The sequence below is a fragment of the Typopeltis vanoorti genome, chromosome 18, assembly GCF_054136105.1.
Source record: "Typopeltis vanoorti isolate ZY-2024b chromosome 18, IOZ_Tvanoo_1.0, whole genome shotgun sequence".
Classification (NCBI taxonomy): domain Eukaryota; kingdom Metazoa; phylum Arthropoda; class Arachnida; order Uropygi; family Thelyphonidae; genus Typopeltis; species Typopeltis vanoorti.
In genome coordinates, this window is record NC_143566.1 from 105,521,537 (window position 1) to 105,546,580 (window position 25,044).

Sequence of the window (25,044 nt, forward strand, 5' to 3'; positions counted from 1 at the left end):
GACATCCTGACAGGAATAGAGATGGAAAGGTATGATGTGTTTCGTGAGGATAGAAGGGATAAAAAGGGAGGGGGAGTGCTATTGATGATAGAGAAAGAGTTATGTCCATACAAGGTAGAGATGCAAGAGGGAAATAGGGCCAGTGGTTTTGAGGCAGTATGGTGTGAGATAGAGGTGAATAGAATCAAATACTTGGTGGGATGTTGTTATAGACCTGGTAATGTGGATGGTGGTGATAGTGAAATGTACAGTCAAATAAGCCAAGCAAATAAGAAAAGGGTGATCATTATGGGTGATTTTAATTATGGCAATATAGACTGGAATGAAGAGATAGCGACTGGAAGTAAAGAAAATGAGTTTCTTGAGTTTTTGAGGGATAACTACCTCAGACAGTATGTAACAGAGGGCACACGAGGATTAAGGGTCTTGGATTTGGTCATCTCATCGGAGGATGTAATTATAAATGAGGTGTCAAATCATCCACCAATTGGTGAAAGTGACCATGAGGTGATTACCTGGGTGGTTGCCAGCAGTGCAAGGACCCCTGTGAAAAAAGGGTATATGTGGAACTAAAAGGGGGGTGATTATGAAGAGCTCAGGAGACAGCTTGCAGATGTAGCATGGAATGAGGAGTTAGCTGGAAAAGAGATCAATGCAGCTTGGGGGATTTTCAAAAACTATTTAGTAGATGCAATGTCTAAATGTATACCATGGGTGAGAAGGTTAAATAAGGTAGGTGTGAGATGGATGAATAAAGAGATTAAGCATGCAATACAGAAAAAAAAGGCATTGTGGAGACAGCATAAGAGAAGTGGAAGTAACCAATTTCATGAGGTCTACAAAGACCAGGCAAGGAGGGTGACTTGGTTGGTGAGAGTAGCTAAAGAGAGGTATGAACAGCAGTTAGCTAATGAAGCCAAAAAGAATCCTAGGGAGTTCTTTCGATATGTAGCCAGCAAAAGAAAGAATGATTATGGAAGGATGACATTGATTGGAGGAAATGGTATAAAGACAGCTGTTGCAGAATGTGTTGTGGAGATACTTAATGAGCAATTCATAAAGATCTTTCAATCTTGTGAATGTGACTTCATGGAGAGATTAAGAGCAGTTGATGATGGGGAGGAGAGACTGACTGTAAGTGAGCAAGAGGTGTTTGGGGAGTTGAGTAAACTAGATGTAAATAAGGCTGTGGGACTTGATAATATATCACCACGTATTCTGAAGGAGTGTGCTAGAGAGTTGACACCTGCCTTGACATATTTTTTTAATACGAGTCTTGCACTTGGTCAAATTCCTAAAGAGTGGAAGGAGGGCAAGATTGTGCCACTTCATAAAGGAGGTGATCGAACTCAAGCATCAAACTATAGGCCTATCTGTGTGTCAGGTGTTGTGGTTAAGTTGTTGGAGAAGCTTGTGAGAACTAGGATCCAGAGTTGGGTTGACAACAATGGTATAATTTTTGATGGACAGCATGGATTTGCTAAAGGGAGGTCATGTTTTAGTAATCTACTTACTTATTACAATAAAGTGACTGCTTCCTTGGACAGAGGAGAAGGATACACAGTAATATACTTGGATTTCGCAAAAGCTTTTGATAGAGTACCTCATGATAAGTTGACAGTCAAACTAGAGCAGATGGGGTTGGATATTAGATTAGTGCATTGGATTGGAGACTGGCTATCTGATAGGTATCAACAAGTTGTGTATGGGGGGTGCAATATCCAGGAAAAGGAAAGTCACTAGTGGAGTGCCTCAGGGGTCTGTTTTAGGGCCATTACTATTTAACTTATATATTAATGATATTGGTGAAGATTTGGATGGAGATATTCAGTTGTTTGCAGATGATGCAAAGTTGGGACGAACCATAAAGAGTAGTGAAGATGTTGTGGCCTTGCAAGAAGACTTGAATAAATTGAGTGATTGGGCAAGCAAATGGGGATGTGAGTTCAATGTTGCAAAATGTAAGGTTTTAAAATTTGGAAAACAAAGATGGGATGCAGAATTTATGCTTGGTGAGAATATATTGTTGGAAGTAGATGAAATAAGAGATCTGGGGGTGATAGTGGATAAGGATCTAAAATTTAGGGGACACATCGCCAAAATTGTGAAGACAACACAAAGACTTCTGGGAATGATGCGGAGGACACTGACATGTAGAAGTAGGGAGATACTTGTTCCAATGTATAAGGCTTTGATTAGGCCACACTTGGACTATTGTGCCCAGATTTGGTCACCGGGTTTTCAGAAGGATGAAGAGATGTTGGAAAGGGTCCAAAGGCGAATGACTAAGGTAGTTTCTGACCTCTGGAATGTTGAGTATGAGGAAAGTTTGAAAAGATGTAATTTGCAGAGTCTCGTGGAGAGAAGGAAGAGGGGAGATATGATAGAGACCTACAAGTTGGTAAGGGGTTGTTATAGGATCAATGGTGGAGAAGTTCTACAGAGAATAGTGGGAGATCAGGGGAGAACCAGAGGTCATCCCTGGAAACTGTATAAGGAGGGTGTGAGTAAGGAAGTGAGTGGCAGGTTTTTTTCGTGCAGAGTTGTGAGTGATTGGAATGCCCTGCCTGAGAGCGTGGTGTCTGCAAGTAGTTTGAATGTGTTTAAGACACGGTATGATGAGATGTGTGTGTAAGATAAAAGGACCTCCTAGATGAGTCTTTGACTCCATGAGGTCTTGTTTTAATAATAATAATAATAATAATAAATGGGATGGTGGTCCCACATGAGGTGATGAAATTCATCATCTGCCTAAAGATAATTACTAACATCCATATTCATGGTGGGATTCAAACTCAAAGCCTGTTGTTTGGAGAGTGCATATGCCACTAATTCACTAGGCAGGTATAGGCCTAGTCGGTCACATAACTAGCATACCCACGTATGATTATCACATCATTTGATTTTGAAACTTTTTTTTTAATTATATATAAGTCGAGATCTTTCATGATTTAAACTATCAGTTTGTGGTTAATGTGAATATTTCAAAATTGATATTGCTAGTAAATTTATGCAGAAGGTAACTATCAGATTATTTCACCTGTTGCTAACATTACCAGAATAACTCTGTCTGAAATACTCCTTATGAGAAAAATTTGCATATAGGAGCTAGTTTATTTTTGCGAACACAATTTAGTCATACAAACAGAGGTTAGTCATTGATAAAACATATCCTGGAAAAAAAAGGTTAAAAAATGAGAACGGTCAATGCGTTTAGGGAGTGGTATGATAGACTTTGTGTTTCCTAGGAGGGACCTCCCTCAATGAGTCTTGATAGACTTGTGTTTTTTGGAAAGGACCTCCCACGATGAGTCTTTTGACTCCATGGAGGCTTGAATAATAATAATAATAATAATAAATGTATACAATATTGCTTCTCTTTTTGAAATTCTTTATGTATATTCATCAGATATATTGTTTTATTGTTTCAGAGGGCATGATATACTGGAGTCCAAAAAAAATTAATCCTCCAGAAATAGTATACCAAAATCAAAGGCCATTTACTCGTCCAAGGATACCACAGACGCATGATTCGGTTGCAGTGGAAGCTACAGCTTATTCTCTTTTAATATATCTTAGGTATGGAGGTTTAATTCAAGACCATATTGTCAAGTGGCTGAATTCTATGAGGATGCATAATTCTGTCTTTGTAACTTCTCAAGTAGGTAGAATTGTTTTATAAGGTTTATTTTATATATTTATTTTTTTTATTTATATTTATTTATTTAGTTTATTTTATTTTATAAGGAACTCCCATCCCCAATGAAAGGTAGTAATAAACGGTTGTACTTATTTATTCCTGTTTTACATTTAGAATTGTGGTGAAGCAAATGTGAATAGTTTGTTAGACAATCTGGAAACCTTGTGTATAGACCAAACATGGTATCAAAAATTGCCTCTGCTGCCCTGGATTTGAACCCATAACCTGTTGGTTATAGAACAAAAACACTATTCTGTCAGATTTTTAGGGAAAGACAACGTATACTATAATATTAATTTAAAAAATTAATTGATACTTCCTATATTTCGTTAATGTTACATTACCATCTTCAGGGAACATAAAAATAATGATATGTGCATGCAGGCACTAACACTAAACAAATATGGTCAAAATTGGGTAATAGTCTTGGCTGTTGGGCTGATGTTCTAAGAATGCAAGCTTCCCATATTTCGGGCAGTCTCATGCATCCATATTTGTTGAGGTTTGGGGAGTTTTTTAGAGCTGAGGCTGATTCCAGGAATAATCTCTCATATTTATACTTGCTGCAGTGTAGTAAAGCAGCTTTCTTCCAGCATGTTTTGTGGCAGGTTTTCCAAAGCATGGTCAGCAAGTCCTGAGTTGTATTGGTGGAAACGGATATAATCATTATGTTCAGATATCCTGATATTAACTTTCCTGCTTGTTTGGCTGTAGTAAGACAGTTTGCAACTACAAGAGACCTGGTATACTCCAGGTAGGTCTAGGGGAAATGACTGATCCTTGGGGGAGCAGATAATAGATGCCAATTTTTTATATGGCTTGTAACAAGTTGTCAAGTCATAATTTTTTAGGATTTTTGTTAGCTTTTCAGAAGTACCCCTAATATAAAGAATGGTGATAGATTTAGAGTAGTCCCTGTTATGGATGGGGGGGTGAGGTTAATTGGTTTTAATATTTTTTGGATTTTATGTGTAGCCATTGGCTACAAAGGTGTTAAGAATATGGTTAAGTTCAGTAGTAAGGTAAGGGCATTGTTATCTGAACTGATTAATTTTGCCCTGTTATATAAGGTTTTCATAATCCTATATTGTTGGGGGTGATTGCTGGTGAATGTGTAGGTTTTCTGTAAACAGAGAAAGCCAGGGATCCATCAGGCTGGCATGTAATCAGAGTGTCTAGGAAAGGGAGACTGTTATTGTTTTCTTTTTCTAAGGTAAACTGGATCCTGGGATGTTGATTGTTTAAGTGTGATAAGAAGTTGTGGAGGATGTCCAAGCCATGTGGCCAAATAGCGAATCATCTACATAATGTGGCTACATTATGTAGATGATTTGTAGATTAACAAAATAGGTTTAAGTGGAGCCAAGTTTAAGACTTTTCTTCAAAGGTCTCCGAGGTGGAGAGAGTGAAGAACTCATGGCTGTCCCCTCTATTTGTTTATAGAATTTTCCCTGCCAAATGAAATAGCCTGAGTTCATGGTGAACTGAAATAGGGCTGAGATATCAGAAGAAAATTTGGCTTAGATGAGGTCCTAAGTATCTTTGAGTGGGATATTGGGGAATAAGGAGGACACATCAAAACTGACCAATATGTCATTGTGTTGGAGTGAGAAGTTTTCTATACTGGCTTTAAAGTGGGCAGAATTTTTTATCTGTGAAGGTGTGTTACCAGTATATTGTGTGAGCATTTTGGCTAAATGTTTGGGTAATTTGTATGTGGGGAAATCAATGCCATCCACAATGGGACGTAATAGCACATTCTGTTTATGGATTTTTGGAAGTCCATATATTCTGGGGGGGGGGTCTAGAATTAAAAGGATTATATCCATTTCCACCAATACAGCTACTCAGGACTTGCTTACCATGCTTTGGACGCCTGCCACAAAATACACTGGAAGAAAGTCACTTTACTACACTACAGCAAGTATAAATATGAGAAATTATTCCTGGCATCAACCTCAGCTCTAAAATACTCCCCAAACCTCAACAAATTTGGATGCATGAGACTACCTCAAATATGGGAAGCGTGCATTCTTAGAACAATCAGCCCAACAGCCAAAGACTACTACCCAATTTAGCCCACTAGGTGGACTTTAGAACTGACTTTAGTTGTCTTCAGCCATATTTGCTTTGTGTTAGTGCCTGCATGCACATATCATTATTTTTATGTTCCCTGAAGATGGTAATGTAATAACATTACTGAAATATAGGAAATGTTAATTAAAGTTTTTTAATTAATATTATAGTATGCATTGTCCTTCCCTAAAAATCTGACACTTATGCATGACCAATGTATAAGTTTATCTACAAGAAACGCTATTCACTTAGTCAGCCACAACAGCATTTAGATAACATCAAAGACAGTGCTGGGCTATGAGTTGCATGGCCTTTGATATTTTGTTTTTGAACTGTATGTACTAAAATAATCAGTTGTTCTACTTGTAAGATGAAAAATCTTCAATAAAATTCTTGAATGATCTACTAAAGCAGTTAAGGCCTCTTGATTTCTTAAACTGCTTTCTTTTACTTTTTTTTATATATTGAGGAAGACAATTCCCTATGAACATCATGCATGATTGATATGATTGAGACATGGGGATATGATTGAGACATATAAGCTGGTCAGGGGTTGTTATCAGGTAGACATGGAAGAGATTTTTCATAGAATGGGTGAGGGGAGTAGAACAAGAGGCCATTGCTGGAAACTGTATATGGAGGGTGTAGGCAAAGGAGTGAGAAGCAGGTTCTTTGCATGGAGGGTGGTTGGTGAGTGGAATGCATTGCCTGAGTGTGTTGTGCATGTGGACACAATGAATCAGTTTAAGACGTGGTTAAATGAGCATTGTATGCAATAGTGAGTACCTCCCACGATGAGTCTCTGACTCCATGGAAGTCAAATGTTGATAATAATAATAGTGCCCTCTCCCTCTCAGTTAAGGAAGCTACATTTGGACATCCATTTTTTGTTTGTTCCCAAGCCACAGTGGAATTAAAGGAAACAAGGCTACATTCTTGAGAGACAGTATTTTAAAGAGTATGCAAGGGAGGATATGAGAGGATTGAGAATCTCCAATCTTATAATTTCATTCATTAAGGGATGTGACTTTGAGTGGGGCGTCATATGCCCCCATAAGGTGATTGGATTTGTCTTAAGGGAATTTTCCAGGGAGTAAGCATCATACAGCAGCACAGATCCCAAGAGAGTGGAAAGAAGGTAAAATTGTTCCACTGCATAAAGGTGGTGATAAGGCTATGGCTACAAATTATAGACAATCTGGATATCTGGAGTCTAGGATACAGAAATAGGTTGATAACAGCATTACTCTCTAAATTAAAGATACTAAGAAATTATATACTTGGTTTAATCCTTTATCCAAGTGTAAGCAAACAAAGTTTGTGCCTGAAGTATTTTCAGGACTAGGGCAACTCGTATATAGAAGCTAATGACCTCACATCACTTACCTTAGTATCTCATAATGCAAAGCATATATCTTCATGTATAATGCCATGCATTATGATAAAGATCACTACACAGACTGTTTAAGTGGTATTCCTGTTTAAGTGGGGGATACCTCTCCAAAAACTTGTGCAATCCTTCAGATCACCCAAAATGAGCAACCCGAAGGATCATTTCACTAAGCGGTGCCTCTGCTCAGTGACAGGCTCACCCTACTGCCAAGCAGAACTGCTCATATTCCAGAGAAAAGCATCAGCCAAGGAAGCCCTAATACAGACCACCCCAGTGGATCCAAATCACTGGATGCTCAAAAGCTCCCCAAGGCAAAACCTTAAGACAGCAAAAACTCTGCTCCCCCGGAATCAAGCTACCAACCGGTTTCCCTGTGTTAGGTGTGGGGTTACCTCTCCAAAAACTTGTGAGATCCCCCAGCTCACCCAAAGGATCAAAAACTCAGCATTGTTCCCCTCAGTAATAGGCTCACCCTGTCACTGAGAAGAACACTCAGCATTTGACTCTACCCAGTGGCAGGTTGGGTGAATTATATATTAATATAATTCGCCCAACCACCCAGCAGAACTGCTTATATTTCATTTGAGGGGTAGTAGCAGCAACAGCCGAGCCTCAGAACTTCAATGGCTACAGCATTGCCATCCATCTCTCAAGGTTCCAACTGGTTTCGACCCTTAGGGTTCTTGTTAGTGGGAGCCAGACCCAGAAGTGATTCTAAGGTTGACGTAATGAAGAAGTCATATTTTCATATACAAGTACTACATTAATGGAAGGGTTACTGCCCAGACTGGTTTCGACCTTTATTGAGGTCGCATCAGTAGGATCGGACACAGGTGATTCTAAAAACTTCCAACAACTACTCTAATACTACTAGTTTGCTGTTCTAGCTAATTTCTTTCTTATTCCATATAAATTTATTCGGCTGGCTACCAACGATATCAGCTTTGCTTATTCTCTTGTCTATTTTCAGATTTAACCTGCCATCTTCGATAAAAACTGTGCCTAAATAGCAGAAGTTTTCTATATTCCTACCTATTTTCATAGTTTTTGATCTTTTTTATTGCTGATTTTCATACCACATTTATTACAGCTGTTATTCAATTTAATTAGAGACTCCTGTCGACTTGTACTGGATGTGTTTAGGAGTACAACATCATCTGCATAAAGAAAAGAACTAATTTTGATATCTCTAATTTTAATATCAGGTACAATGCCACTTTCTTTCATAATGTGATCCATATAGATTATGAATAAGAGTGGAGATAATGTGCATCCTTGGTTTACACCTGATTTTACATCAAACAATCTTTCTGTATTTCCTTCAATTCTAACTGCTGACCTACACTTTGTATATATTGCTTTGTATAATGCTTCGTTTACTTGTAGCATTTTGAAAAAAGTTTTCTATGGGCACCTTGTTATTTGCTTATTGTCAGCAGTCAGCCTTGTCAGTCTGAATCTAGCTTGTTCTTTTCCCAGTTTCTTTTTCACAATTTTTTTTGTCAGAAAGAGATCAGAAACCTATTGTCTAAATTAGACACACAAAAAAAAAGGCTCCTGGTCCCAATGGCATTCCTCCAATTGTCCTGAAGATTTGTGCACAAGAACCAGCTTCTATCCTATGCTGCCTGTACATCCACTGGTATCTATCCCACAGTCTGGAGAATGACCTATATTCAACCCATTCCCAAGAAGGGTGACAAATCACTGCCATCTGTCTACCACCCTATCTCACTCACCTCAGTTTTATCTACAGTCATGGAGAAAACTATCAATTCCCAACTCCTACACTACCTTGAAGCCACCCAGGATTCTGTCACTGCTGATCAAAAAGAGATCTATTGTCATATATCACCCATCTCTGGCCAAATGCCATGGAGAAATTTGGTGAATCTCAAGTGGCTGCACTTGATATCTCCAAAGTTTTGACTGGGTCTGGCACAAAGGCTTGCTAAGCAAACTCCCATCATATGGACTTTCTCAGAACTTTGGCAGTTGGAATGCCAGCTTTCTGTCTGGACGCACAATATGCGTGATGGTAGACAGTTCTTTATCCTCTCACCATCTAACTAACTAACTAACTAACTTACTGAGAACCGCTACAGGGATGGGATAATGGCACTGGGGCATCACTGAAATAAATGTATTAGTCTTAAGAGAGATTATGTTGAAAAATAAAAATAATTTTGAAACTCCAAGGAGTCTGAAGACTCATCATGGGAGGACACCTACTACAACTGTCCACCACTACACCGAACCTCTGCTACTAATCTTCATCAACGCTATCTACCACCCACCACCACAACTAGTATTTTTTGTCTGTAAATTGCGTGTGTTCTGAAGGGCCGATTTGTCTGTATTTGGGATGAAAAAACCCTAGTTTCCGGGAGAAAAAACCCTGCTACCTCCATATGAGATCAGCTAACTCACCTTCGATTGAAAAAGTCCACATGAAGATTCCTCTTGTCACGATGAGAATCGAACTTAGGCCTATTCCAATCGAAGGGCGTATCGTAATGTATCTATTCCCCTTGTCTAGTTCAATGGTAACACTGTTATAGAATGTGAGCAAGTTGCTAAACATGACCTTCCCTAATAATGATAGGTATATGAACAGGTATGAGTTATTATCATTTTGAGATTGATGAATGCAGGTAATAAATTGTGATTAGTAAACCCAAGTAGAGTAGAGATTCACTGTCGACCCATTTCTGAATGCGAACCCTAATCAATTTTTCCAAAATCTTCACCACCACTCCTGAGATACTAATTGGTCAATAGTAGGATACATCAGTCTTTGTGCCACCCTTGTGCAATGGAATTACCATACATTCTTTCCATATTCCATCAGTCTCTATCGCTGAATTCTTATTCAGTTTGTGCAACAGCTCTAATACCTTATCTTCATACACCTGAGTTTCTAGTTTCTTCATCCAGTGAAGAGGTAGGTAGCAGTGAGCTCAATGTCGAGTACACCAGGTTGATAGCGTTTAACAAAATGGGCACTCATTGTTGAACAACTTCTTCTGGTTCTGTAACCCTCATGCCATCTGCATTTAGAAGCATTATTCTTTCATATTCATTCTTTCTTTTACTTGCAGCATATCGATAGAATTCTTGTGGGTTGTCTTTAGCCCACAGAGCCAGTTTCTTTTCATACTTAGACTTTGCTTTCTGTACAACAGTTGTGACTATTCCAGCTTGCTGCTTATAATTTTCATAACAGATATCATCCTTATGCACATGGTATTCCTTCCACATCATCCTTTTTTTACGAATCCCTTGCTTAATAAGATTGCATATCTTTGACTCCTATCCTATTTATTCTCAAGACACATTCTGATATTGCATCATTTAAGTATTGTTTAAATGCTTCTCATTCACTGTCGATATTTTTCCCATCGAGCAATCAATCGATTCCACTGAACTCAGTATACTCCTCAGTTGGTCATAATTTCCTGTTTTGTAGTTCAGCATGTAATCTTTTCTGAATGGAAAATTCATAAACTTAGTCACCTCCCAAGTGAGTACCGTATGATCACTGTCACCAACCAGAGGCAGAATAGTCGAATTGTTGAGGATAGATGTTGTCCCACAACAGCTGAATAAATGCATTTTCATTCTTCTCATGAGATTCTACTGGTACTCAATCAATATTTGGATAATTAAAGTCTCCCATTATGATTACTCTTTTCATGCTTATCTTTTCTATTTGGTGATACATTTCATCATCACTAGCAATCATTCCACCAGGTCTGTAATAACACCCCACTATGTAATTGATCTTGTTAGATCCCACCTCACACAGATCACTTCAAACTCCCTGCCACATGAAATACTGTTAGTAGTAATACTACAATCATAGGTCTCAACTCTAACTGGATTCAATTATCCAATATCATTAGCAGCATGTATCTCCTCTCCTCTCCTATCCTCTTTATCCTTCTTTAAGCACATATCTCCTCTCCTCTCCCATCCTCTTTATCTATCATTGACCTACTTTAGTTGACCTGCAATACAATATACAGTTTTGCAGATGACAGCACATTGCACTCCTCCCTTTATTTGATAAACCTTATTCTACATAACTCACTTCAGCCTACAGAACATTAACCACTACTGCCCTCAATTCTGATCTCCAAGCCATCCTCCAATGGGGCTCAGATGACCTCATCAATTTGAATGCTAGTAAAACCTAGTTCTGTTTTATTTCATAAAAAAGAACCATTTTCTCCAGTATTATTTTGGATAACACTCAAATTTCTAGACAAGATGAGATCTCTCCTCTTGGAATTACCCTGACATCAAACCCCTCCTGGCATAAATATATCGCAACCATTGCATCCTCAGCTTCCAAAAAACTAGGATTTCTCTTTCACTCAAGACGTTATTTCACTTCTGAGCAGATATTATTATTATTATTATTACTCGATCCCTCTAGGGAGTCCAAAGATTCATCGAGGGCACCTACTCTACAGCTCACTGTCTCTGCCACTCAATCCACCAATCACAACAAACCGCAACTACCATCCTCATCTACACCGATGCCATCTACTGCCACCACCACTAGTATTCACATACAATCACAAACATCCATGCCCATGGTGGGATTCAAACCCACAGCCTTTTGGCTGGAGAGCGGATATGATAACCGGTCAGCCAACCAGGCTTGCAATTAACCTTATACAAATTACAAAGGCTATTAACCTTATACATCATACCAAATGATGTAAGGAATGGGTGCCTTTCTGATCAGTTCAATGTAGAGTGTTCAGAGCAGAACATTCTGGACAGAAAGATGTGATTTCCATAATTATTAAATCTCTGTCTCGTTTTTGTTCCTTTTCCAGATTGGAATTGTGCATCCCATTTTACCTATATATGGCAAGTAACATGTGCAATTGGATATGGCACACCTAAAGATGGGCTAGGTAGAGAAATGCAGGAACAAAGTAAGGTCTTTAATTTTATAAGGGAATTTAAAGGTGGCCTTAATGTATTTTTGTAGCATTCTGTTTACTTTCTTTTCTCTGATGTACTTTTGATGTATGGAATGGCTATTTCCTGCAATCTGTATTATATGCAGTGCTTTTTTTCTTTATTATATTCTTTTTTGGTAAAACAATAATGCTATTGTTGGATTCTGATTATGTAGATATTAGAGTAATTATTATTTGCTTCAGAATCCAACATGATCTTCCATCACAAAGGCTACATTTGTAAATATTATTTAATGTAAATAACTTAAATTATAATTTGATATCATGTAATTACCTTAATTATATCTAATATTTAATTGTTTAATCAAAGATATGTGTTAATAGTAATAAGATTCTGTATTAAATATTATTAAGCTATTTTATTTATTGTTATGTCAATATTATAAGAACTTGTATTTGTAATTTAACTACGCATTTATTGAAATGCAAATATTCTATTTATTCATGTTTGTGAAAGTTTAACGTTATGTAATAACTGAATGTAGTGGTATAACCTTATGTAACGTTAGCTAAAATGTTTACGTTTATTTGTTGTCATGGAAACGCGTGAAATAAACGAGCGCGAGTGGAACAGAGCGAGGGCTGGAAAAAGAATAATACAAAAATATAAGAGGTAACAAGAGAGAGTTGGGACGGAAACTTGGAAGTGAAAGGAAACAAGGGCATAAACTAGAGAAGTAGAAGTAAATGAAAGGTTCTTAAGGGCAGGAGTTAAGAGGATAATTTTTATAAGTGAGCAAGGACAAAGTGAATTTTATAGTTAGCTGAAAGTGAAGCCAGCAGTAATAATAAAAGGGAAATTGATGCTGTAATCAGATAATATAAAAAGCTGGACATTCAAGGAAGAATTCTGAATAAACCAGTTGGTCTAGAATTGCGGCTTATTTCCGATTTGCCCTAAGGAGAACCGCACAGTGTTTTAATTAGTTTATGAGTGGTAACAAGGATAGTTGAAGTACCCTGCAGTCAATGTCTGGATTTCTGAAGCGCAATTGATAGTGTTTTAATTATAACTGTGGATAAGTCTTGTAGATGTGTTCTAAAGTGAAATAAAAACAATTTAAAAGTTTGCTCACAACGTATTTGATGTACTAGGAACTATTTCCGGTAAGGACTATCTTAGTGTATTATTTCAATGCTTGAAGAATTGAGTGTTAATTACGCTACGCTTAACCTAACCTCAACTGTGGAAACTCTTTGTGATTGTTGAAGTTAAGAATTGTTAGAGAGATATTTTCAACTATTAGTGCCTGTGATATTTTGAACTTATAGCATGACTGAGAAGTGTGTAAAAACTGATTAGATAGGAAGTTCTATTATATTTATATATGTGTAGGAACTTTGTAATTCAGAAGCTGAGAAAGTGTATGTGAAGGCTTGGAAGGTTGAACTAATGTGATTGACTTGGCTTAATGTTTGACTTGTTTTTATTGTTTAAATTAGAAGTAGAATTTATGTATGTGTTATATAGCTTATATTAAATGTTTGTTTTTGTTAATCAAAAGTTGTATTTTGCCTGAATCTCTTTTACTGCACCATTCATAAAATATTCGAACCAAAGCGAGTAAATTAAGTAAGTCAAATATACTCGGCCAGTATATATATTAAGGAGAAATAGTTGAGGGTTGATTTTTCTTCAATTCTTGAACTAATTCAGATATAGAGTGGCACAGTCTTTAAATATAAATTTTCTCTATATTTGAATTAGAAACCAACTAGCAGCTATTTTTAGGTTAAGAACATCGTAGTAAATAACATGTCGGATCCAAGGTACAGATTAAGACGAAGTAAGATACAACAAAATGGCGCCACCGACAGGATTTGATTTCACTAAAATAGATTGTAATATTAAGTATTAAAATTTGTAATAGTAAAGGAATTTGAAGGTAAATTGAGTGAATCAAGTGAATTGGTTGTAAACTAGAATCAGGCAAACATAGGAGTTATTTTAGAATTCTAATTTTTTTAAAGTTGTTGTTAATAGAATAATATGGCTGTTTCATCAAGTTCTAAAATGGAAGATAGTGAATTTTTTCGTACAGTGAACCCACAACAGGTATTTCCCCAGTTTTCAGGTGAAGAATCAGATAATGTACTGTTTTTTTTACTTATGTTGAAAAACTTAGAGAAATAGCATATTGGACGGATTTTCAACTGTTAATTTTACTCAGAAGTAAATTAATAGGCAAGGCTAAAGCATATTTTAACTCATCTCCAATTCTCAAGGATACATTTGATTATCAAATATTTAAGGACAATCTTATTTCTCAGTTCTCAAAATTAAGAAGTATTGGCCCAAATTTATGGAAGTTACAGAGAGTTTTACAAAAAGATAAAGAAACTGTTACTGATTTTCACAATCGTTTGTTGACACTAGCCAACAGTTTAAATGTGACTAATGAGGATAAACCACACTTAGATTGGGCTGTATTCCAACAATTTAGACAAGGTGTTAGGCAAGAATTAAGAGAAACAGCTTATAAGAAGAAAATTTCCACCTTAGAAGAGTGTCTCAAAAGTGTCAAGGAAAAAGAAGAAATGTTAGGAGATCTTTATCCCTCAACCAGTGTAGGTCTTGTAAATGTTGTAAATAAGACAGGTTGTTCCTTGAACCAATCTGAAGTTGAAAAGAAAAGTATGGATGGAAAAGGAAAGAATATTGGAGAAAATCCAAGTAGTATTAATTGATAACTGAAGGTAAAGAGCAATTTGACAAAAGGCTGATGACAGAAGTGAAAACCCTAATTCACCAGGAAGTAAATAGGTTAAATCAACCAATAATGGATAGTCTTAATGAGGTTGTGAGACAATTATCAGCTATTACTTTGAAGTCTGAAGAAAACCGAAACCCCACAACTGATAAAATTAATGAGATAATTAAACATAAAGTGGAAAAATAAAATCAACCCATTTTAGCTAGTCTAGATAAGGTAATTCAAGGGCTAGATAATGTCAAACAACAGATGTCTATTATCCCCCAATCTAAGACAGAGACAAAACAAAGAGATCCTCCAAAATGTTATAATTGCAAGAAAGTTGGACATTATGCCAGGAATTGTTTCTATAACAAAGGAAACTACTCTAATAACAGATGGGACTCAAAATTTGGATACATACCCCACAGAGGATATAATAGAATGCAGAAACACCAAGGACCTAATGAAAGAATGATGAGAGTTAGAGGAGAAATCCTAGGTTCTAAGTGTAATATTTTATTAGATACAGGATGTAATGCTTCAACTATTAGAAAAGACTGTCTCCAAGGTATAAGACATAAATTAAGGAATAATATTACCAAACTTAGACAACCTGTAAGAATTACTTCTCTTTCAGATTCAAACTTTGTGGCATATGAAAAGGTTCGAGCAAGAATCTACCTACCAGAATTTAAACTAAGTGTCTGGCAAGACTTACTTATCATCCCCTCAACCGCTGACATAAGCTCCCACATCATATTGGGAACAAATTTCTTAGAAAGATATCAGTTCTCCTGTGATTTTTTTAAAAGGGAAGTATGCCTAATGGGCAGGAAAATAAGTGTCAGAACAAATGGCAATTATATGCATAATAGAACAAGGAGGCAGAGAGAAAGGTTTCATGTACCTGAGAAAGGATTTGCCCCAAATAAAGTGGAGCTGTCTGTAATTGAACCAACTGTGGAGAATAGTAATACACAGTCTGTTATGCCTTATCTACCAAAATCAAAATGTAATACTGATGAACATTCTCAACAACTAATAGCCAAACCTGAACCTGAAGTTGTCAATAAGGAACAAACAACAGTTGAGGTAAATTGTGCCAGGGTGACTAGTCTATATAACAGAACTAGGACAAAAGAAATAAATTACCAAAATGATAGACAACTGAGGATAAAAGTTAGTAACAGAGAACAGAACTTCTACCCTGAAAGGACAATATCACGTTATAAGTGTAGCAATCAGAATTCTCCTTATTATTATTATTATTATTATTATTATTATTATTATTATTATTATTATTATTATTATTATTCAGGCCTCCCAGGAGTCAAAAGACTCTTCGAGGGAGTTCATACCTAAGACATAAAGTCTGTCAAGACTCATCGAGGGGAGGTCCCCCCCCTGAGAAACACAAAGTTTATCATACCACTCCTTAAACCCACTGACCGTTCTCGCTCCCACCACTCCATCAGGCAATGCATTCCACTGCTCAACCACCCTCCACACAAAGAAACCACTCCTTACCCTCTTGCTCACAGTTTCCTTTCGTAACTTCCAGGGATGGCCTCTTGTCATCACTCCTTCCCGCTGATCAACCAAGCGAAAGAACTCCCCAGTGTCAACCCTGTAACCACCTCTCAACAGTTTAAAAGTCTCAATCATATCACCTCTCCTTCTTCTATCCACCCAACTCTGCAGTCCACATTCTCTCAGCCGATCCTCATAACTATCCTTGTACAGTCCTGAAACCATCTTTATCATCCGTCTTTGTATCCTTTCCACAGTTAATTTATCCCCTTCAAATCCTGGGGACCAAATCTGAGAACAATAGTCCAAGTGTGGTCTGATCAGAGACTTATACAACGGAATGATAACCCTCTTATCTCTGCAGGTCAGTGTCCTTCTCATAATAGCAGCAATCCTCTGGGTTACCTTCACCACCTTTGCAATATGTCCCCTAAACTTCAGGTTTCTATCAATCATCAATCCCAGATTTCTTGTCTCCCCTACTTCCTCCAGTATAACACCTCCCATAGAGTATGCAGCATCCCATCGATGTTTCCCAAACCTCAAGACCTTACATTTTGCTGCATTAAATTGACACCCCCATTCATTTGCCCATCTATCAAGCTTATTTAAATCCTCTTGCAGGGCTACCACATCTGCACTATTACTAATAATCCTTCCCAGCTTCGCATTATCCGCAAACAACTGAATATCCCCCTGCAATCCACTGGCTATGTCATTGATATAAAGGTTAAACAATATAGGTCCTAGTACTGAGCCCTGTGGGACCCCACTTGTAACCCTCTGCCTCCTGGAAACTGCTCCATTATACACAACTCTCTGATACCTATCAGACAGCCAATCCTGAATCCAGTTGACCAATCTGACATCCAGACCCATGTGCTGCAACTTAAATATCAGCTTATCATGTGGCACCCTGTCAAATGCCTTCGGCAAGTCTAAGAAAATTGCAGTATATGCCTTTCCCTCATCTAATGCTCTTGTAACTTTATTATAAAAGGCTAGCATATTGCTAAAACAAGAGCGTCCTTTCACAAATCCATGTTGATTCTCACAGATAACATTACCCTCATCTGCCCAATGCTGTACACGGTCCCCCACTACTTTCTCCAAGATCTTAACAACTACTGATGACACCCAGACTGGCCTATAATTAGACACTTCCAGTCTGTTACCACCCTTATGCAATGGCACTATCTTACCTTCCTTCCATTCCCTGGGCACCTTTGCCAAAGCCAGACTTTCATTGAAAAGCCTCGTTAAAGGTATTGTCAATTCCCTAGCACATTCTCTCAAAACTCGTGGCAAAATACCATCCAGTCCCACAGCTTTACTGACATCCAGAGTACTCAGTATCTGAAACACACTCTCCTCCTGTACCTCCAGACCTTGTACCAGTCCTATCCCTCTAGCATTAAAACTGACTCCTCTAGGATGAAATACTCCAATAAAGTGTTCATTGAACAATTCCACTATGTCCTCTGCATCAGTCACTCTATTCCCATTTTTATCCCACAATATCATTCTTCCACAGTCATTTCTCCTCCTACTGGCCACATAGCTAAAAAATTCCCTAGGATTTTCTTTGGATCTTAGGGCCAATCTCCTCTCATATTCCAGTTTCGCTTTCCTTACCACACGAGTCACTCTTCTGGCCTGTGTCTTATATTCCTCATGCATCTCTTCACCTGTCTCCTTATATCTCTTCCATAGCCTCTTTTTCGCATGCAATTCCTGTTTAATATTGTTTGTCATCCACTTTACTCCAAATTGCGTCCTCTTCTTCACTCGTGGTATACAACTTACCATTGCTGATAACAAATATTCTTTCACAATTTCCCACGCACTGGTGATATCCCGTCCTTCCAATTCCTCCCTCCATGAAACTTCCCGAAGTTGACGTCTAAGACTATTATAATCACCTGCCTTATAATTCCACATAAGTTCCCGTCTCTTTGATACTCCTGCATGTCTATTCATTTTCCAAGTCAAAACCATATGGTCACTCTCTCCAACTGGTGGGAGAGACGTCAACTCAGTTATTATCAACTCTTCTGATGCTATAACCAAATCCAAAATTTTTGAACCTCTTGCTCCCTCTGTTACATGTTGCCTAAGACATTTGTCCCTCAAGAATTTTAGAAATTCCATTCCCCTATTGTTACATGCATCTTCCTCTCTCCAATTTATACTACTGAAGTTAAAATCTCCCATAACAATCATTCTTCTTGCACTTCCCAAACTTAGCTGTCTAAACATCTCCTGTTCCCCATCCTCTGTGCTCCTGGGTCTGTAGCAACACCCCACTAAATATCCTGTCTTGCCTACCTCTACCTCACACCATACGCTCTCAAAATCATTTGTCTCACTTCCTTCCAAATTCTCCACTCTTAGAGGACATAGGTCATCACTTATCATAAGCAGCACCCCACCACCACGCTTTCCTCTCCTATCCTGGCGAAAAATGCTATACCCAGCGACTTCTATTCCTGTTTTTAAACCCCCTTCTGTCAACCACGTCTCAGTGATCGCAATAATTTTTGGCCAGGCTGATGCTATCTGCGCCACCAATTCCTCTCCCTTATTCCGGATATTCCTGGCATTAGTATACAGCATATAAATGCCATTGTTTCTATACCCAGCATTATCCCTTCTAGACTCCACTGGGCTCAGTCTTACCTGACATTGTCTCCCTTCTCCCAAGTATCCATTCCCACAAGAGGCCACCCCTGCTATCATCCTCCCTGGGACACACTGACTCGTTCAGAACAGCAATCTCTCCAGATGCCTACATCCTTCCTCATTCAAATGTAAACGGTCTCTCACATGCAACTCCTCTCTTTCCTCAAACGCACTCCAAGCATCCACATATACCAGTCCTCTCTTGTCACACATTCTCGCTATTATGCCATTCAATATCACCGCTCTTCTGCTCAGCTCATCATTATCATACCTAGGCAACACGCACACTATTTTTCCTCTCTCTGTCTTCTTCCGTACAGTCTCAAGCAAAAATCTCATATCTCTCGCTGCCAGACTTACATTACCACTCAAGTCATTCGTTCCTACCATCACAATCATCTCATCCACCCTTTCACTTCTCTTAATTGCCATACCCACCCTTTCTATTGTTCCTCCTGGCAAACACTCCTCACGCATCCTATCTTGAACACCACGGATCATTGAGTCGCCATACATTATACCTCTTACCATTCCCTCGCTCCTATTGTTTCCATTCTCTCCTCTTCTAGCACTCCCATACATCTCTCTCATTCCCTCTCTCCTACTGTTTCCATTCTCTCCTCTTCTAGCACTTCCATATCCCTCTCTCATTCTGTCTCTCCTACTACTGTTTCCAATCTCTCCTCATCTAGCACTCCCATACATCTCTCTCATTCCCTCTCTCCTACTGTTTCCATTTTCTCCACTTCTAGCACTTCCATATCCCTCTCTCATTCTGTCTCTCCTACTACTGTTTCCTTCCACTCGTCTTCTAGCATTCCCATACCTCTCTCTCATTCCATCTCTCCTACCATTTCAATTCTCTCCTCTTCTAGCACTTCCATATCTCTCTCTCATTCCGTCTCTCCTACTGTTTCCATCCTCTCATCTGCTAGCATTCCCATACCTCTCTCTCATTCCCTCTCTTCTACTTTTTCCATTCTCTCCTCTTCTAGTACCCCCATACCTCTCACTCATACTCCTTAAATTCTCTCTCTCTTCTACTCTGATTCGCCTTGCATTTATCTCTTCCATTCTCCTAATCTTATCTTTCATACTTCTGCTCTCATTCACTAGACATTCCACCTCCTCTTTCAACTCATCTATCTCCCTCTACAGGTCAGTCACTCTTAATCTAAATTCACTCTCCCAAACAAAACCATCTCCTAAATTTCCACAGTCACTCACACCTTCCACACTATCATCTATTATTTTCTCATTCTCTCCTATCATACTACTTGTCTTCTTACATTCATTCTCCGTTCCTGGAGCAACAAAGTCGGATATCGATATATCTAATGTACTTATTTCCTCCAACTGCCTGCATTTTGCGCACATATGCTCTCCACTCTCTTTAACAAGCCACATATGTAATTCCCTAGAAGCCTACATGCCGCAAGTACTGCATGCCACAAAGTCGCTTGTGATATTGCTAATAATTGAGTTCTTAAATGGCGGAGGACTTGGCGTTACGCCACTTGCGACTGCTGCTGAATCCACCATCATTCCTTACTGCCGAGTAGCGTAATCTTTAATAATTATTCAATTAATAAATAAGAGGGGAAAAAAGTACAAACATCAGAACATTTAAGTACTAATATAATTAAATAAAATGAAATATAACTAAATACAGTAACTTAGCTTCGTTTTGTCTTCCACCGTTACGCGTTCGATTCTGACGGTACCAACATATATTATATCGCGACAGCAACTAACTTCCGAAAAACAACCACTGAAGTACACTCGTATTCAGAGAAACAATTCAGCACTCAAAAACGTAGAAAAACGGGGGAAAAAACGGACTATTCACCGATTAAAAATCACTTTCTTCTGCACAGCTCAAATTCACCGCCACGTGCTACCGAAATTCTCCAATCAGAATTCTCCTTATGATAAAAACAACAAGAACTCAAGTGGAGAAATGCAGAAAAGCATATACAACTGTAATAAAATATCCAATTATATTCAAACTAAGTGCTACTTAAGATCTTGGAAGGGAGATAAGAAGTCAGTTTTCTACACTTGTGAGTCTAGTGTGAAAAATGTTTCTTTAAATAAAAATTTTTCAAAGGAAGAGTAAGCCTTTGTTGGATTCTGATTATGTAGATATTAGTGTTATTATTATTTGCTTCAGAATCCAACATGATTCTGATCCATCACAAAGGCTACATTTGTAAATATTATTTAATGTAAATAACTTAAATTATAATTTGATATCATGTAATTACCTTAATTATATCTAATATTTAATTGTTTAATCAAAGATATGTGTTAATAGTAATAAGATTCTGTATTAAATATTATTAAGCTATTTTATTTATTGTTATGTCAATATTATAAGAACTTGTATTTGTAATTTAACTACGCATTTATTGAAATGCAAATATTCTATTTATTCATGTTTGTGAAAGTTTAACGTTATGTAATAACTGAATGTAGTGGTATAACCTTATGTAACGTTAGCTAAAATGTTTACGTTTATTTGTTGTCATGGAAACGCGTGAAATAAACGAGCGCGAGTGGAACAGAGCGAGGGCTGGAAAAAGAATAATAAAAAAATATAAGAGGTAACAAGAGAGAGTTGGGACGGAAACTTGGAAGTGAAAGGAAGCAAGGGCATAAACTAGAGAAGTAGAAGTAAATGAAAGGTTCTTAAGGGCAGGAGTTAAGAGGATAATTTTTATAAGTGAGCAAGGACGAAGTGAATTTTATAGTTAGCTGAAAGTGAAGTCAGCAGTAATAATAAAAGGGAAATTGATGCTGTAATCGGATAATATAAAAAGCTGGATATTCAAGGAAGAATTCTGAATAAACCCAGTTGGTCTAGAATTGCGGCTTATTTCCGATTTGCCCTAAGGAGAACCGCACAGTGTTTTAATTAGTTTATGAGTAGTAACAAGGACAGTTGAAGTACCCTGCAGTCGATGTCTGGATTTCTGAAGCGCAATTGATAGTGTTTTAATTATAACTGTGGATAAGTCTTGTAGATGTGTTCTAAAGTGAAATAAAAATAATTTAAAAGTTTGCTCACAACGTATTTGATGTACTAGGAACTATTTCCGGTAAGGACTATCTTAGTGTATTATTTCAATGCTTGAAGAATTGAGTGTTAATTACGCTACGCTTAACCTAACCTCAACTGTGGAAACTCTTCGTGATTGAGAGTTGAAATTAAGAATTGTTAGAGAGATATTTTCAACTATTAGTGCCTGCGATATTTTGAACTTATAGCATGACTGAGAAGTGTGTAAAAACTGATTAGATAGGAAGTTCTATTATATTTATATATGTGTAGGAACTTTGTAATTCAGAAGCTGAGAAAGTGTATGTGAAGGCTTGGAAGGTTGAACTAATGTGATTGACTTGGCTTAATGTTTGACTTGTTTTTATTGTTTAAATTAGAAGTAGAATTTATGTATGTGTTATATAGCTTATATTAAATGTTTGTTTTTGTTAATCAAAAGTTGTATTTTGCCTGAATCTCTTTTACTGCACCATTCATAAAATATTCGAACCAAAGCGGGTAAATTAAGTAGGTCAAATATACTCGACCAGTATATATATTAAGGAGAAATAGTTGAGGGTTGATTTTTCTTCAATTCTTGAACTAATTCAGATATAGAGTGGTACAGTCTTTAAATATAAATTTTCTCTATATTTGAATTAGAAACCAACTAGCAACTATTTTTAGGTTAAGAACATCATAGTAAATAACATGTCGGATCCAAGGTACAGATTAAGACGAAGTAGGACACAACAAAATTCAGTCTATATGAAATAGTAGGATCAATTCAAAATTAGTTAGTAGTCTTTTCATTCATTCAGGCCGAAGTATTTATTTTCTCTCTTTGGGATTCCTGCTAGATTCGAATTTTTTTGAACGGTGCAGTAAAAAGAATTTCAGGCAAATACAACAGTTAGGTTAACAAATAAAGCATTTAATATAGGTCATATAACACTTACATAAATTTTACTTCTAATTATAAACAATAGAAATAAGTCAAACATTAAGTCAAGTCAATTACATTAGCACAATCTTCCAAGTCTTCACATACACCTTCTTTGCTTCTGGGTTATAAAGTTTTTACACTTAAATGAATATAATAGAACATCCAATCTAATTAGTTTTCACACAATTTTCAGTCATGCTATAAGTTCAAAATATTACAGGATCTAATAGCTGAAAATATCTTTCAAACAATTCCTATCTCCAACTCTCAATCACGAAGGGTTTCCACAGTTAAAGTTAATAATTCACTATGATAGACCTTACCGGAAATGGTTCCTAGAACATCTATTTTGTTGTGAGCAAACTTCTGGAATTTACTTATCACACTTAAAGAATAAAAACACATCTACAAAACTTATCCGCAGTTATACTTAAAGCACTATCGATTACGCTTCAGAATTCTTGACATCAATTAGGGCACTTCAACTATCCTTATTACCACTCATAAATTAATTAAAACACTGTGAGGTTCTCTTTAGCTCAAATCGGAAATAAGCTGCAATACTAGATCAGCTGGGTTTATTCAGAATTCTTCCTTGAATGTTCAGCTTTTTACTTTATCCGATTGTAGCTTTAATTTTCCTTCTATTATTACTGCTGATTTCAATTTCAGCTAACTATAAAATTCGTTATGTTCTTGCTCACTTATAAAAATTATCCACTTAACTCCTACCCTTAAGAACCTTTTATTTACTTCTACTTCTTTAGTTTATCACCTTACTTCCTTTTACTTCCCTGTTTTCGTCCCAACTCCTTACTTTTTATATATTTTTCTTATTCTCTCCTTAGCCCACGCTCTGTTCCACTCGCGCTCGTTTATTTCACGCGTCTCCATGACAACAGACAAACATAAACATTCTCGCCAATGTTAGACAAGCCTATACTACTACATGGAGTCATTACATACGTTAAGCTTTATACACAAATAGGCATAATTAGAATATTTGCTTTCCAATAAATGTGTAGTTAATATTGCAAATATAAGTTTCTATAATATTGACATAACAATAAATAAAATAGCTTAATAATAATTAATACAGAATCTATTTACCATTGACACATTTCTTTGATTAAATAATTAAATAATTGATATAATTAAGGAAGTTATATGATATCAAATTATGTTTACGTTATTTACAATAAATAATATTTACAAACGCAACCTTTGTGATGGAAAATCATGTTGGATTCTGAATCAAATAACATTTATTCTATTTTCTACATAATTAGAATCCAACACTATCATGCATTCTTTTCTAGCAGAAAAGTTGAAAATCGAAACTATACCTCATCCACATGTCACATGTCACTGTTAACAAAGGTGCTGGTGCAACGTACCATTCCAAAATTAGCACCAATTATATGTATCTTTAGATGTAGTATTATGAAGAATTTTATTAGTAGTAATTTTGTTATAGTTATTGTTTATAAAAGTATTGCTGAAGACTGCTTAAGAGCTTGCTCATTGGAGCGAATTGTTATTGTCTGTTTTTGAAGATGTTAATGAAAATGTTTTTGTGTTTGGTGTCTATATGAGTTTACATGTATGTGTTGGCCTGTACATGTAAGCATTTAGTAGAGAGTGAAAGATAAACTGCCCAAGGAAAGATGTGTCAAGTGTATCTAGAAGTGGTTTTAAATTCCAATGGTAATTTGTATCATCACTTATTTGTTTGTTCAGCTGGCTAAGGAATGTAATTAAATTTTGGTAGTACCCATGGAGTTAAATAACAAAACTATCACTGTATCTGAGCCGTGTTCTAAGTATTAAAGTAGAGAAATCTAGAGCACACTGCTCAGATGTGTTGTATAGAAGTTGGCAGTGGGGGAAGGATAGTAGTGAGCTTATAGACATATCCTATTTTAGTAGTTAAAAAAATATTTTGAACACAAAATAACTAGAATGTAGTATGTGGGCA

At 37.0% G+C, this 25,044-nt stretch overlaps 1 protein-coding gene across 3 annotated transcripts in view; it reads left to right on the plus strand.

Annotated features, from left to right (window-relative positions):
• LOC150097025 (CD109 antigen-like) overlaps positions 1-25,044 on the plus strand; it is a 623,307-nt gene that overhangs the window by 522,698 nt on the left and 75,565 nt on the right. For 2 of the 3 annotated variants that reach the window (XM_090407831.1, XM_090407832.1), the window contains one exon: positions 3,432-3,661. In XM_090407831.1, coding sequence (XP_090263957.1) covers positions 3,432-3,661 — 230 coding nt within the window. Of the gene's footprint in view, positions 1-3,431; positions 3,662-12,019; positions 12,122-25,044 lie in introns of all 3 variants that reach the window. The other variant, XR_016549783.1, reaches the window with a different exon arrangement.